The following is a 15,636-nucleotide window of genomic DNA, read 5'->3' as shown; positions in this document are numbered from 1 at the left end:
AAAGCGGTTTTCCAGAAGTCAGTTTTAATCAGTTGATTTAGTTTATTGTACAATGCGCAGCTTTAGCTTATAAATCTATCAAAAGGAAATGGGTTCAGGTATAACATCGCACTGTAGATACAGAGTGTAAATAATAAAATAAAAATGTATTCTAAGTGTTGTTGGAAATAATCACCTGAACGTATGTACATACTAGGTAATTATATGTACATATGTAACATAAGAAAAGTTGGTTACAAATTACAATATCTCTTTGCATGATTGTGTATACAGAGTCGGCACCATTCTCGGTGTATCAAAAATGCTAGAAATTAAAAGCCTAAATGTTACGGTGGTAACAACTCTCCCTCCAGGCATTTTGTCGTCGGATTTTTGCAGACGCGAACGTTCATTATGCTGAAGATATTGATTACCTGGACACACAAATTAAAGATCAGAAAAACGGATCATGCTAAAGGTGAGAAGACAAATTTTTATTTAACATACCTGGGTCACGTTGGATTTCTTCCAAATAATCGTCAATGTTTGTACATCGTCATCCTTCGCGTGATGAACTGTTGCGTGTTTTTCTATTTTAGCGCAGTAAATACGTAAAGTGATCCCCATATTACAAATTACGACATCGACGCTACGATCTTTCACGTCAATGGCAATGGCAGTGCTGTCGACTGGTCCTGTGAGCCCAAGAAGATATGTCAAGTAGAAGTTGTTGCTCATTTCTTGTGCTCGTTTGGCATTGAGCTTCTGCTTATTGCAATTTGCAGCAATTCTGTAATTGTGAAAATAAAATATGTAGCAAAAAGAAAATGGAATGCTCTCACGGAATCCCGAAGAAAAAACTCACGAGCTACAAAGTTTTTGAGTCCAATGAGGTATGGCCTCATTCTGTATCGATGCGTGCAATAATCGGTGCACCACACAATCGGGATACCTTCTAATCGGAGATGTAAAGTGTGTGTAGAGTGGTACATTCAAAGCGTAATGTCTTGAGTCGGATTCGCTCATTTTAGATGATGTGCAGAAATATTTAGCACGCTGTAGGAAGAAATCATTGCATGAGGGGCATTAGATATCTTGGGCCAGTGAAAGTTGATTCTCAATTAACCACTGACCGTCATAGTTTTTGCGCAAAGGGCGTACAAGACCATTGATCTGACGCTAGCGAGGTAACTCTCCCTATTAAAAGCGCCGTTGAGGTCTGCTTCATAGTGAAGCAGACTCGCTTGCAGGGCTCCTGCGCTCTCTATATCGATATGTATTCCAAGCTTTGCAAGCATAGTCTGGGTTTCAGAAAGAGAACGCATCAAAGGAGGTCGATGACAACGCAGTAGAGCCACGTCTGGAAAGTTTTTGTAGATATGATTCGCAGTAGTGATATTAGCCAGCAACATGAACTCCTCTATCAGCCTGAAAATTAAGAGAATAATTAATCGAAAATAATAGACTAGATGGCACAACTGTATACGAAAAGAATTTTCTCTAATATATGATTGTTTCGTACTTGTTGCTGTCTTCGCGCTTTTCCACAGTGAACGAAACAGGCAAACCCGACTCTCTATCAACGATAACTTGCAATTTCATCTGGTCTATCCTTAGCGACCCTTCTTTCAATCTTCTCTCACGCATTTTGACTGCTAGATTGTTTAGATTGTTTACTATAATGCAAAGTTCCGATACTTTGTAAGGTCCTTTGATCTCTGGAAACTCTTCAGGTGACCATTCTTTCTCTGGATTCATGATCATCATCTGAGCATCTTCGTAGGCCAACTGGCAGCAGGAATTTATCACAGTTTTAGTAAATCTGTGCTTGACTACTTCCGCATCTGGCGTCATCTCAAATATCACAGAAAAGGCTAACTTGTCTAACCCTGGCAGCAGGGAGCATACGTTGCACAGCTGTTTGGGAAGCATGTGATAGACTGAGTCTGATAAATATATTGTTGTTGCACGTTTAGCGACTGCTTTGTCCAGAGGAGAAAATGCACTGAGAAAATGCGTCACATCTGATATATGAACTCCTACCTATAAGTAATTGGAATTTAGCCAGTTGATTCGAATGGAGCAAAAAAATTATGAAACAATGAAAAAAAAGTAATTACTTCATAGTTTCCATTCTCCAAGAGTTTGCATGACATTGCGTCATCCAAGTCTTGGGCAGTTGCTGGGTCAATGGTGAAGATGCACTTCTGCCTCCAGTCTTCTCTCCCATCGATATCGGTAAGAGTTGGCTGGTAGTTGCTCGGTGGTACATCTTTAATCAACTCAGGCGCATAGGGAGTTACATCCAAGTCATTTTCAAGCAAGATTGCCAATGACTCAGCTTTCAGGTCCCCAACTTCACCTATACCGGATAATATCTTCCTGAAGTCAAATCGAAAGACTGAAATCTATGAACTGGGTGTTTCGAGTTAAAAGAAAAATGAGACACATACCCACGTGCAAATCGAACGTCATTCCATGACACAATTTCTGCCAAGAACATTGTATTACTAAATGAATTTGGATCTTTATCAAAATTAGGAGGCCATGAGCTGCGATCGATGTTCAATCTAGGTACTTTGTGATCTTTTGGTGCAAACAGAGCAATTTGTGTGTTTCTGTCTGCCATCGGTTTCAGGAACCCAACTATTTTTCTAGGATGAATTTTTTCCAGTATACAAACAACTGTTGCCGTCTTCTGTACTCTTGAAGTTTGCAATCCATGCCATTTTTCCATTGGATTTATTTTAACTACCACCAAGTCTCCTTCTAGTGCCCGATTTCTATCCAGAAGACCATGTATTAAAAGATCTACTTCATCATTCAACATCGGTACGTAAGCTTCTTTGAAGAATTTCGGATTTATTCTTATATTTCCTTCAACGTATTCGATTTCTGAGGGCTTCTGTGCTGCTAATAATGATCGTGCAGTTTTCTTAGCTATGTAATCGGGGAACTTATTGTTCTCTGGATTCTTCTGGTCGATGCCAGAAGTTTGGGTTTTGGTATGGGTTTTTTTTTTTTTTTCCCCCTTAATATTCGTATTCTCTGTTATGTTACAAATCTCATTTTTCTCCTTTCTTGAATTTGTTTTTTGCTTCCTTGTCGACATTGAAGCTTGAACTACCAGATTAGCTTCCAACCTTTGATTAGAATTATCACTGAAATACACTGAATTTTTTTCAGTTCCTTGATCGGGTTTTGTCTTGTTCATCTGTTGGGCATAAGAACATAAATGAATAAATTGACAGGATCAGCAATGCAATGTGTAGGTAAACATTAATTACCTGCGTCTGTGAAAGTGTAGCCTTTGATTGAACAGCTGAAGGAGTGAGAGAAGCGGCGGCAACATTGCTTATATTGTGGCGTTCAATGGTAACTGGTACTCTTTGCTCAGGTACTTTCGGTCTTCGCAATTGTCTCTTTTTGGGTGCTACTTCAAGCTTAGCCATGGCAGCGGAAAGAAGGAACTGTTCCAGGGGATGGAGATCAGGTTTTTTGTTCCCTCGTTTGCCTCGACGAATTTTTTTGGGGCCACTTGTGGCTGCTGAAGCCTTGGGCTCCTGCCCATTTTTCTCATTCATCGAAAGATGTTGAAAATCAGTCGCTGACAGAAGAATGATGATTTTTGTATAAATGAACTGTTAAAAAAAAAAATAGTGAAAAAAATCAAATAAAAATACAACTATCGCTTTAATGTACTGTGCCGCAATCTAGACGAACGAGTGACGTTGAATGCCAGTGTTTCAGCAGAAATAAACCGAGTTGCTAAATTTTACATAATGTTGCTCAATTTCTTTATAGGTTACACTTTAGTACGTAAGTACAAAACTGTGGCATGACGCAAAGCTGTCAAGTTCCGTATCCAGTTTCGTGGTTCCGATGTCACGAGTGCTCCTTCTATTCTTCTGTTCCGTCTTTCCTTTCTGTTCGGCGCCGCTTTAAAGGTAGGAGTGAAATTTTATGCATTCTTGAATTTTTGATGTTACTATAATTATTTCCTGAGTTATGATTTACCGAGCATAACTCAAATTCTCAAAAAGTATTACTACATTTTTAAAAACTGCCCTTGAACGAACGATCTTTGGCTTTTCTAGACGAGTCGTGACGGTGCTAGCTGACGAGTGTTGAATCTACATGTAAGAACTCGTTACCGGACCTTAGGACTTTGAAAAAACTAATTATGTGAGTATAAATGTTTAATTCCAGCCCAGTATACTTCTAATTGCTCCTTCATCTCGTATTTCTGACCAAGAATATTCACTGACAGTCCCGTAACGTAAAAATCGATGCAGCTGCCATTTTACTTAATGCTCCAATTGTAATTTCAAACAGCAAATCGAGCATAATCCGCCAACTTGCGAGACTTTTAATTTTATCAGAAATGGGCAGACTTTTGCAATTTTTACCCACCCACCATGGAATAATGAATCGGCTAGCTTAATACATGACATTGACAATTGCAATTCCAAACCAATATCAAACATTGTTACAGGACGTACGGAGGATCAGGTGGGGGATATCGAAGTGGTGGCGGTCGTGGGGTTGGTGGTGGAGGCTCTGGGGGACAAAGAAATGGGTATGGAGGTAGCGGAGGGTCTAGTGGTAGTAGTGGTGGACGTTATGGTGGTCGAGGTACTGGCAGTGGTAATAACCGAGGTGGTGGAAGTCACAGTGGCGGTAGCCTAAAAAAACCAAACTGGGATTACGAAAACCTTAAGCCATTCAAGAAGGACTTCTACATACCACATTCAAACGTTTCTAGCCGTCTGCCAAGAGAGGTAGAAGTTTATAGAGGTGACAAACAAATAACACTCAAAGGTGACAGCATTCCAAATCCGATCCAATATTTTGAGGAAGGAAACTTCCCTGACTACGTAATGCAGGGTATTAGAAAACAGGGATTCGCAGAACCAACTGCTATTCAGGCACAGGGCTGGCCAATTGCAATGTCAGGTCGTAATATGGTTGGCATTGCTCAGACCGGCTCTGGAAAAACTCTGGGCTACATTCTGCCAGCTATAGTTCACATAAATAATCAACAACCCTTAAATCACGGGGATGGACCTATTGCTCTGATTCTTGCCCCAACCAGGGAACTTGCCCAACAAATTCAGACTGTTGCCACAGATTTTGGGTCTCTCTCATATGTCAGAAATACATGCATTTTTGGTGGAGCCCCCAAAGGAGGTCAGGCCCGTGATTTAGAACGAGGTGTTGAAATCTGTATCGCTACTCCAGGTCGTTTGATTGATTTCCTTGAGAGAGGAACAACCAACTTGCGGAGATGCACATACTTGGTTCTTGATGAAGCTGACCGAATGCTGGATATGGGATTTGAACCACAAATCAGGAAAATCATAGAGCAGATCAGACCTGACAGACAAGTTCTGATGTGGTCGGCCACTTGGCCCAAAGAAGTTCGCAACCTTGCTGAAGAATATCTAACAGACTACACGCAACTTAACATTGGATCATTAACTCTCTCCGCTAATCACAACATCTTGCAGATCATCGACGTCTGTCAAGAACACGAAAAAGAAACTAAGTTAGATGCTGAATAAAATCAAATGTTTCTGCTCCTTTTGATAGCATTATTGATGTTCATATTGTTTATTTTTCTATGGCAGATTAGGCAGCCTGTTGCAAGAGATCGGCAATGTAAATGACGATGGAGGAAAGACGATTATATTTGTGGAGACCAAGAAGAAAGTAGAGAATATCACTCGAAACATTCGACGCTACGGATGGCCAGCGGTTTGCATGCACGGCGACAAATCCCAACAAGAGCGAGATTACGTTCTTCGAGGTAATATTGTTAAAAACCTGAGCTCAGGTATCATACAATCCGTGCAGCTCGTCTGATTAGCGTAAACCCTTCCAGAGTTCAGGAACAAGAAAGGTTCGATCCTTGTAGCAACTGACGTCGCTGCTCGAGGTCTAGGTGAGCTGAAAATTTAATTAATTTTACCCAAATTGACGTTATAATGAATCCGATTTCTTTAGATGTTGATGATGTAAGATACGTGATCAATTTCGATTACCCCTCTTCGTCCGAGGACTACATTCACCGAATCGGTAGAACCGGACGTTCTCAGAGCACAGGAACGAGCTACGCCTTTTTCACTCCTCAAAACGGCAGACAAGCCAAAGATTTGGTTAATGTGCTTCAGGAAGCAAACCAAGTCATCAATCCAAAACTTAGCGAGTTGGCGTCGAGAGGAGGTGGCGGAGGAGGATATGGTGGCAAAAGTGACAATCCCATTGATTTTCTGCTCATTCATTTTCGTTAAGCATGGTTAATGATGCTAATTCTATCATTTTCAGATCGTTGGGGGTACGGAGGCGGACGGGGACGTGAAAATAATTATTCGGGAGGACACAGGCGATTTGACGGCGGCCGCAGCAACGGGTACAACAATTATAATTGACTTTAGTTCACCGTAAATGTTACTAGTAGTTGCTGTAGATGTATGCTACTAGTAAGATCGGTCTATCGGCGAGACTCTTATTTGATAGGCTCACAAATTTAATTGTGATGCTGTGAAGAGGAAGGCCATACAACTCGTCGAACTCATTGTCAGTCGAACAGCACCTAAGATTTGCTGCTCAAATACTAGGCCATGTAAACACTAAATATTTATCTTGGAAGTTTTCCTTATTTGTGGATAGCCGTTCAAAAGCCGGATTTGATTCTCACTAGACGATTATTATTTATGATAGCTGTATGTTTTAGATTTAATATCTTTCGAAGGCTGTTACTCTGACATTTCAGTATTCATTTATCCGGATCAGTCTGGAATATTCTATTTGGTTCTGACTCCTCCGGGGTACAAAGTATTGTTGCTGAATCAAGCAAGTATTTAAGTAATTACTTAATCTGATCTCTTTGTTATGTATTGATGTGGTAATAAAATAAAACTGTATTCCTTCATGCGTATCGCAATTTCAGTCCAACAAATCCATACAAATCATGGACCAGCCTTATTTGAATTTACCACGATATCAACGTGACGCGCCGTTCTCAACTCGCACTCGCTATTGGATTGTGCTCCGAACGGTAAATTCACGAACTAGCCACAAATCGGTGAAATTACAACACGAAAACAATGTGGATCTGTACACAGTGATATAATGTGCGACTTATAGGAAATCCAAACTTTGATAGACTCTTTGACCGATACTTAAAGTTTAAACTGGCGATAGATTGTTGGTGTTGGTTAGTATTGGATTAGTAGTTTTTTCATGTGCTCCCCACTTGAAAAATGCATGATGACAGCAGCGAAAATACGCTAGTTGCGGGTCAACCGCAGTCGCACACTGACCATGCAATAGCTGGAGCCGTTAGTGGTTTTGTCACCCGTTTCACCTGTCAACCCCTGGATGTCATCAAAATCAGATTTCAGGTCTAAATGTTAAATAATGAATCCCAATTTTCGTATCATCTCAAGAATCAGTACAGCGATGACAGTCGATAAAAATTGATCTCTGTGATGAATGGAATATGAGTCTTGTGAAAAGAAATAAAAACCTTACAACATTCGAATGGTTATCCACATTTTAGCTTCAGGTTGAGCCCATAGCGCACCATCATGTGAGCAAATACCAGTCCATACCCCAAGCCTTTGCTCTCATTGTGAAAGAAGAAGGAATCTCTGCATTATGGAAAGGCCATGTCCCTGCTCAACTACTTTCTGTTGTTTATGGCATGGGAAAGGTATGGAACCATTTATAGCTCTCCAGGTTCTATTTATTTGTGAATTCGTATCTCAATTTGTATCTCGTGGGAGTCTTTATAATCAACTTTTAAATGAAGTATTATCTGTCTGCAGTTTTCTTCGTACAATGCACTGAGTAAATTGGCAAACGAATACACTTTTCACGATCGATGGCAGCATATGATGCATTTTGTTGCCGGAGCAGGGGCTGGTGTTTTTGCAACTATCCTCTCTTTTCCATTTGATACTGTAAGAACAAGATTAGTTGCTCAGTCTTCCAATCACCGTGTGTATCAAGGGATATTACACTGCGGCATGTAAGAGTCTATTTGCATATAGCTCACAAAGATAATGCCGCAGATTATTTCAGTTGGTGTCATTTACACGTGTTGAGAACAGTCTCGATATTTTATCAGATTGTCAATAATTATTAAAAAATTGTGTTTTACCGTTTCAGGGAAATACTGAGGACTGAAACACTGAGGACATTTTTTCGTGGGCTTTCGCCAACCCTTCTGCAAATTGCCCCTCATTCCGGACTACAATTTGCTTGCTATGCTTTCTTTGTGGATGTTTACAGGCAGTACACCAACAACTCAGAAACCACCTTTGGTGGTTCGATGTTAGCTGGCAGTGCAGCTGGTCTAGTTGCCAAGACTGTCATTTACCCGCTAGATCTTTCTAGAAAAAGGTTACAGATCCAGGGTTTCGAACACGGGAGAAAAGGCTTCGGAAAATTCTTTCGCTGCAATGGACTCATCGATTGCCTCGTAGTCAGTGCAAAGACAGAAGGACTGAGAGGTTTATTTAAAGGACTTTGGGCCAGCCAGCTGAAGGCTGCTGCTACAACTGCCCTACATTTCACAGCATATGAGCAGGCTTTAATCCTCCTTAAATCTTTACGATAATTCCTCACCATGAAATTGCAAAGGAGGAACTGAAAAAGTAATTCGAAAGTTTCGCAAATTTCTAGTCAGATAAGGTATTTGAGTCTTGCAGATTTTCATACTTGCTATCACGTTATTCATTTTTTTGCCTAATTTCTACTTTCTGGTGATTTGCATCTGAAAAGCAGCTTGAGACTCTGGTATTACACGGGTTTTATTTTATTTTGTACCATCATAGATAGTGGTACTATGCTTTTCCTAATTTACGCTTTTGATGATGCAACTCCTTTTAAGCTTAGATTATATTACGTAATAATATTTCGAATCTTGACTAGGAATCTCAGAACTGTTGACTAGGCATATCCAATTATATTTGCAACATTTTATATCGGGAAACTTTGCTATCGAAAAAATTGTTTGCAACGGATGCCAGAGATAGCTGTCAAATAACCAAGATTTCTCTTTTTTTTTTCAATAATCCTTTATTACGATTAGTCATTTAGTACATAATGTTAGCATGCCGTATGCTTAAAATAGGCGAACTCAAGTGCTGAACACAGGCTGTACATAACCAAGCATGCACTACCCAAGATGTACGCACTACGTACACAACTGAAATAAATAGCTACGACTAAAAAATCATTTGTGAAACACCGAATAATTAAAACGGATTTCACAAAGGTGCTGATTTTCACAGACTTTGAGCGTCCGACCAAAAAACCTAGTCTGTTCAAAGTGAACTCCCCTAGTTTCATCACATCAAAAGTAATGCTGATTCTACCCATAACTGACAGTGAATCCCATTGATAGCATCAGGGTCTCTTTAATGGCAGGGTGAAGTTGTCTCTCGATGTAGCTGGTCAAGGCCTGGCTGGCCCCCTTCAAAAAGACATCTTCCATTTCTCGAGTGACGCCTTCCCTGACCTGCCAACCTCTACCATCAAAGTCATCTTCTGCCAAGTTGATATTATCGAGATCTTCTTCAAGCAGAAGTTCCCTAGGTCTCTGAGATTCTTCGGTGTCTGGTGCTTCAGTGGTCTCACGTTTGTAGTTGATCTTCAGATCCAAGTTCTCTCCGGTAATGGTTGTTTTATTCTCATGGAAATTCTGAAGATTCTTTGCTGCAGATAGCTTCGGTAGACTTGTAGATGATTCTGTATTCTCCGATAACAGAGAGCGGGCCTTCTTTGCTAAGGCCAGAGCAAAGTCTTGAGGGGTGATGTCTGCAACATTTCTTCGCCTCCTAGAGGAGGATGAGGAGCGTGTTACCCAATCACTCTTGCGCCAGATTCCAGGGCGCAAATCAGTTTCGAAAAGATCTCTGGCCTTTCGAGTTTCTTTGCCAACGACGATATCCTCCTCCGTCAAGGTTGAGGGTAATCCGCGGGGCTCTGCACCCTGGTAATCGTCAGAATTATTCTGATTCTCCAGAGGCGCATCGGTGACCTATCGAAATCATCATATTGTACGGTTTTGAATTGAATAGTTTCATAATGCAATGTGCATGGTTTATTCAATGTTCTAGCAATTTTATGCACAAAGAAGAAATAATACAAGGGTCGGCGGTGTTTATCAATTTGAATTTGAATTGACCGCGCGCTTGATGCGCTGCAACTCAAGTTGCATCGATTATAGGGACAGTTTTTCCCGCTGGGGCGCTACCATTCGCAACCCTTACAAGAATTCCCGCCATTCCGTGAGTAGTAACAATGCAGCGCTGTTGATCGTAGATTCGAAAACCTAACTGTGGCGCAAGCGTACACATAATTATTCAAAATTACCGAAGTTTTTGTCCGTTAGTATGGTTGTAAACAAATGCTCTTCGGCATACTTACATCATCCAGTGTTAACGGTGAATTGCTAAGTATTGTTTGGAGCGGTGGCCATTTATCCTGTCTTTTGATTTGCTTATCACCACGGGTAGGTCTACATCCGAAGGCGTAAATGGATGCAAAACGGGGTTCCAAAAAACTTGATTCGGTGCGAATTCGCATCTGCCCTCTTCCTCTGGCGATTGGGCTGGTGAAAAAGTCTATCCCTGCCCTTCTAAGGCGAAGGGTCATTCTGCAGGATTCTGCAGGGATAGGAGCACGATAATCCAATGGCAATAGAGAAACCCGACCCGAGACCGTAAGATCGTTGAAACTTAAACGTGTCTGTAATGAATTATTACTCGGTTCGTAAACGCAGCGTTCAACTTGTGCCCAAGGACCACCCCGTCCCCTGGTATCCTGAGGGAGCTGAGAAATCAAAAGTGCCATATAAGAGTATGAAAACCCTGGTGAGTTCGAAAGATTTATTCTGATTTCCTTCACCAACGATCATTTCATTGTACCTTAACGTTGACTCTTGACACCGTCATCTCCAGCGGAGCGGATCTAAGGATCTGTTGGTAGATGATTCCTGACTCCACGTGATCATCGTCTTTGAGGCGCGTCCTTCTCGTCGAGTCTCTCCTGAGGGCATCCAAGGCGCGTTCCAAGCGACCACCGCATCCTTCCCAATTTCCTATCGCTGCCTTCGCCAAACCCATCGACGCAATCATCAGCAAAAGTGTGGTCGGTACGTTCGCGGGCATCTCGACTATTCTTCAGGTAGGCCAGCCGAAGCGCAACTGAATGAACATACCATTCATCTCTCTTATTCGCGAAATTGTGAGTATATTCATATTGATACAAATAAGACTAGTACGCGAGTGTATCCTAAGACTCCGGCCCGGAAGAGTACAGGATGAGGATGAGCTTTCTCCATAGGCAGCTGTTCGGAGCACGAGGGTCTGAGCGAGCGCATAAAGCGTAACGTTCGTAGATTTGTTAATTAAGATATGGATAGTTTTCGTTAGAAGGTCAGCGACATATTCGTTTTCCACTCTTTGCCGCTACTGATTCGTGTAAAAGCGTCATCGACAAATTGCCGAAGCCTGTGCTCCGAAATCGAAACACGGGAAGCGAAGCACAACGCGCAAAATAAAAGGTAAATTACGCAGTATACCTAGCCATTTTTATCGGGTGATCCGAATGATGTGAACTGACGATTGCTTTTTGCCATGCGATTTATCAAAGTAATGTAATGTCAACGTTGTTGCATACTTACTTTGGCCCATTAAAATATCTTGGAACCATATCCTGTAGAAACTCGGTGAATTCACAGCACCCGCTCAAACAGAGCATGAATGCAAACTTCCCGAGGTAACGACACGTACCAAGAGACAAGAAGCTACCTGGTGAAACCAGGAAGTATAATTTCGACGGACAATTTGGTTTATATACCGTACATAACTATATCTATATGGGCATGCCATGCACCATGCATGTCAAAATGTTTACTAATAATTGCAACAATGTGACCCAATTTGGCAATTCTCACTTTTAAAATGGAAGAAAGAAAAAAAAAAAAAAAAAATGATGCCAAGTAGATTTTCATCACCATTGCAGCTGCGGTAGCAGCAGTTTCTCGGAGAATTGATTCGCCACAGATTGAAACTATTGAATTATTGTCCATTGTAAGGTAATCCACACTATTGTACCTATAAGGCGATTGCCCAAGCGCCGGGAGAGCTAGCTATTCTTCGCAGATCTGAAATATAAAATCCCTCCACAATGTTATTCTTTCACAAGATCACATTTGACATAATAATTTTATACAATTGAATCTGCATCGGTTATTTAATTTCAGATGATGTAAATGATGCGGGCCGCGGGTCCGCGTGACTGGTTATCTTTTACTTTCCTATTTTCTTGCGCTGGCTTTTTTTACATCGCTACTGCAGTTGGCGCAAAGGTTCTAAACGCCAGCAAATTTCGGTCTATGATCGCTTCGGATTGGGCCACCCGATTGTAATTGAGGTACGTAACACGTGCTGTATGAGTTTGTTTTGTAATTAATCGCTAACACGCGTAAACAACTCACACATTTATTTCGAAGAAAGTTACTCCCAAGCAAAACCAGCTGCGGATGTTACGGGCCGTTGAAGAAACCTATACTATATGCTATAGGTACACTTTCAAATGGATCTCGTGAAAAATATTCCCTAAAAATTTCGGCGAAAACGTCGCTAAAATCCCTGTATCTCCACGCGTGGCTGTGTTTCTTTTACCATATTCGATCGTCACAACAACACAGGTATGATTGAAATTTTTTTCAAATTCACGATACTGACCTTCGTATACTGCGTTCGATCTCCTGCTTCAAGTATCCTTAGCACGGTTGCAGAAGTCAAACGAGAGATTATTGAATGAAATAGAATCCGTTTCAAATTAAGAAAAATCAAGTGAGAAAAATTCCGATTCAGATATCCACGGAGCACCTCCTGCACGCGCAACAATGAAAGTCTGACGAGAGCTCCTCGGTTTCTGGAGGCGATTCAAATAGACGTGGTCCTATTGTCCCGCGAATCGTCGGAGTTCGGAGGAGGGTTTGCTGCGGGCAGTTCGCAACCGACCGGATCTAGTTCGGCACGGTATCTGGGATGGAACACGCCGAGGCACCAGACATATCTACCGCCTCATACCCGTAAGTTGAGACGCATTGTTTACTTTCGCGCGATCCGCCAAACCGCGAGAAAGATTCGCGTTCTTTTACCCGACAACAATAAACTTCTTGGCGAACTCGCAACGATTCCGGTCGAAGGCGTGCCACGTATCGCGCTGGGTCTCGCAGTGCCAGCCAAAAACGCCAATTTTATCGGTCCATCGTTTTTACGGGCCCGTCACGCCGTTCGCGTAAAATCCCACTGCGATCCCTGCGAAAGTCAATGCCAATTTGCCATGCATTGCGCGGTCCAATTGTGAGGGATCGTTGACCGTTTTTATACGCATTACATTATTTAGACGTCTACACGTTGGGATTTTAACGGGATGTATCTCAGGATACTAAAGGATTATAAAGTAAAATAAAATTCATAACAATAAGAATGCAGATTTATGCATAGCAAACTCTTCATTAACGTCGGGAGAAAGTTATGTGAATTACTCAGGACTTGTTGTTGGGTAAAAGTCATGCTAAAATAGTCTCTTCCATTCTGGATCTAATTAATTATAGGTATAATTAAATCAGCATTGAAAATCTTCAAACGCCTGGTGGCGGGCAGCTCATCGCACATGTTTACGTTTCAAGACGCTTTTCGAGACATTGCCCATATGGATTGTAAGAAACCGAACGGACAGGAGTATTGAAAATTTTTCTGATTTTTGTATTATTACAGTTGCCTAGGGGAGAACGTGGAATCCATAAGCGATGGCTTACAGCTATATGGAGCTTGCGATGCGCACGGCAACCATCGAAACTCGACGAATTCAAAGAAATTGCGATCCAGCCATCCAGGGATCAAATTTGTGGTGAGTATCTTTCAATAATTCTTTCAAATCAGCTATCACTTCACGATTCAACGAATATTCTCGTTGGCTGCTGCTGCACTTTCGGTTACTCATGATCAGCCATTAAAATATTACAAGTAAGTGAAAGGATTTTGGAAGAAATCAAGGATGGAAATCGGGATTCACAGTTATTGTATTGTTATTTCAATATCGTTATCCAGCTGACAGGATAATCATTCTTTTATGAAAATTTGTAGTACGGTGTATCGTGTACAGCGATGCTGGAGTCCTCCACCCTTGAGGATCCTTAATGAGGAGCAAAGAATGAAGAGGAAACTGATGATGTTCCAGGTATTCCATTACGCTGTCGTAAGTTGATCAACAACTTCTAGCAAAATATTCAATCTCAAAACACGTAGTTTCAACAACTGATTGGCGAGAACCAGAAAAAAGGCGTAATGAAAAATGGAGGGGGATGTACTTTTTTTTAAACCAGTATCTTCGAATCCGCAGCGAGATGTCCGATGATCAATCTCGCATAACCGCATTCGTTAATAAAAATAATATCTGCTTTAATATCACCGCTACTGGCCAACAAATTTGGGTTCGATGTCCTCCCCAACCGTTGCCATATCTACATTATTTAATCCAAAGAAATCTTGAAAGATTAAAACGATGAAATAACAATCAAAGTACCATTCCGTTAGTACACCTTCGTTGCAAGTAACTTCCGATTTTTATAAATCTATCGCAACGTTTTCAATCAACTCAGTCATATTTCAAACACATAAACTCCGTGTGCGAAAATGTCGCAGCATAATAATTTATATTATGTGCAGAGTATCTCGTTTCAAAAAGCACGGGTATAATATTCGCGTTATCGCAATCGTACACCTAACTATTGTACATACGCATAAATAGTTAACATAATCGCACGGTTTACTAAAATAAAAAAAAAGTATTATGCACGTAATTATATGCTGTCATATGATACGCGTGTATGAATAATAACGATTTGAAAAAAAGGAAAAAAGGGTGTGAAAAAAAATAAAAAATGTCCAAATGGTGCGACGAATAAAAAATTAGACAATTAACAGCAGTCGTTACCATTACTACCTGCGATGGTAATTATTATGTATATGAAAGTCGAATTCATACATCAGCTACAATAAAATACACGACACTAGACTATCCCTCGTGTATAAAAATTGCGGAGAAAATATCGATGAGATAAACAATAAAATATGCATGAATTACTTCCGCATATTTGCGACGATTATTGAGATATTATACAAACCGTTTTCCGGTTTTTTTTTTTTTTAAGTCATCGTAGAGTCGAAATATTGTAGTCCGTGGTGTGATCAACACGTATTCTGCACGGTATTTTCCAATATTCTACTAGCTCTGCATTTGTTGTGGCTTTTTTTTAAAAATATTTTTACAATTTCTTCCTTGCTAAACTCTTGAGGACAATAACGGTTCGGTAAGAAGATAGATTCTGGTAAAAATTCAAGGAGGCTCGTGCTGCTTCTCAGTTTTATATTCCAACAAATTTCGTGTAAAGTTCATTGAAACATTTTGTCAACAATTAAGAATATTGGCGGTACAATGAGACGTGTTCAGAAATCAGAAAATTATATGATGGAAATTACCTTACGTCCCACTAAAATGTTGAGAAATGAGATAAAAGGATGAGGGAATTTTTGGCGCAAAAGATCTTAAAAACTCGAAGAAGAG

The 15,636-nt window shown here is 40.7% G+C and overlaps 4 protein-coding genes across 6 annotated transcripts; 2 read left to right on the top strand and 2 right to left on the bottom strand.

Annotated features, from left to right (window-relative positions):
- Positions 1 to 13: 13 nt before the first annotated feature.
- On the bottom strand, positions 14 to 3,926 carry LOC105688331 (DIS3-like exonuclease 2). 2 transcript variants are annotated; one of them, XM_012404515.3, is made up of 9 exons: positions 3,666 to 3,926; positions 3,267 to 3,586; positions 2,433 to 3,193; positions 2,100 to 2,361; positions 1,502 to 2,022; positions 1,113 to 1,407; positions 845 to 1,035; positions 487 to 769; positions 14 to 413 (listed from the first exon to the last, which is right to left on the bottom strand). In XM_012404515.3, exons 2-9 carry the CDS (start codon positions 3,561 to 3,563, stop codon positions 327 to 329), a joined length of 2,697 nt encoding a protein of 898 aa, XP_012259938.2. In that variant the 5' UTR covers positions 3,564 to 3,586; positions 3,666 to 3,926; the 3' UTR covers positions 14 to 326. The 2 variants fall into 2 exon arrangements, with proteins under 2 accessions (XP_012259938.2, XP_048507220.1); XM_048651263.1 differs by having other exon boundaries at positions 3,267 to 3,926.
- LOC105688332 (ATP-dependent RNA helicase p62-like) lies at positions 3,778 to 6,915 on the top strand. Its single transcript, XM_012404517.3, has 7 exons — positions 3,778 to 3,926; positions 4,077 to 4,164; positions 4,475 to 5,527; positions 5,610 to 5,788; positions 5,864 to 5,923; positions 5,986 to 6,231; positions 6,307 to 6,915. Coding segments are annotated over exons 2-7 (1,644 nt in total). The 5' UTR covers positions 3,778 to 3,926; positions 4,077 to 4,162; the 3' UTR covers positions 6,411 to 6,915.
- A 132-nt stretch (positions 6,916 to 7,047) lies between these two features.
- LOC105688337 (mitochondrial thiamine pyrophosphate carrier-like) lies at positions 7,048 to 9,226 on the top strand. Its single transcript, XM_012404523.3, has 4 exons — positions 7,048 to 7,385; positions 7,544 to 7,696; positions 7,812 to 8,014; positions 8,155 to 9,226. Exons 1-4 carry the CDS (start codon positions 7,245 to 7,247, stop codon positions 8,603 to 8,605), a joined length of 948 nt encoding a protein of 315 aa, XP_012259946.2. The 5' UTR covers positions 7,048 to 7,244; the 3' UTR covers positions 8,606 to 9,226.
- Positions 9,047 to 12,882, bottom strand: LOC105688334. 2 transcript variants are annotated; one of them, XM_012404520.3, is made up of 4 exons: positions 12,744 to 12,882; positions 10,920 to 11,198; positions 10,420 to 10,824; positions 9,047 to 10,030 (listed from the first exon to the last, which is right to left on the bottom strand). In XM_012404520.3, the coding sequence occupies exons 2-4, from the start codon at positions 11,160 to 11,162 to the stop codon at positions 9,362 to 9,364; spliced, it is 1,317 nt and encodes a 438-aa protein (XP_012259943.2). In that variant the 5' UTR covers positions 11,163 to 11,198; positions 12,744 to 12,882; the 3' UTR covers positions 9,047 to 9,361. The 2 variants fall into 2 exon arrangements, with proteins under 2 accessions (XP_012259943.2, XP_048507225.1); XM_048651268.1 differs by lacking the exon at positions 12,744 to 12,882 and adding an exon at positions 11,678 to 12,494.
- Positions 12,883 to 15,636: the final 2,754 nt, after the last annotated feature.

Source organism: Athalia rosae, chromosome 2 (assembly GCF_917208135.1).
Source record: "Athalia rosae chromosome 2, iyAthRosa1.1, whole genome shotgun sequence".
NCBI classification, from domain to species: Eukaryota; Metazoa; Arthropoda; class Insecta; order Hymenoptera; family Athaliidae; genus Athalia; species Athalia rosae.
The sequence above is the reverse complement of the archived record's forward strand: the minus strand, read 5'-3'. Positions and strand labels throughout refer to the sequence as shown.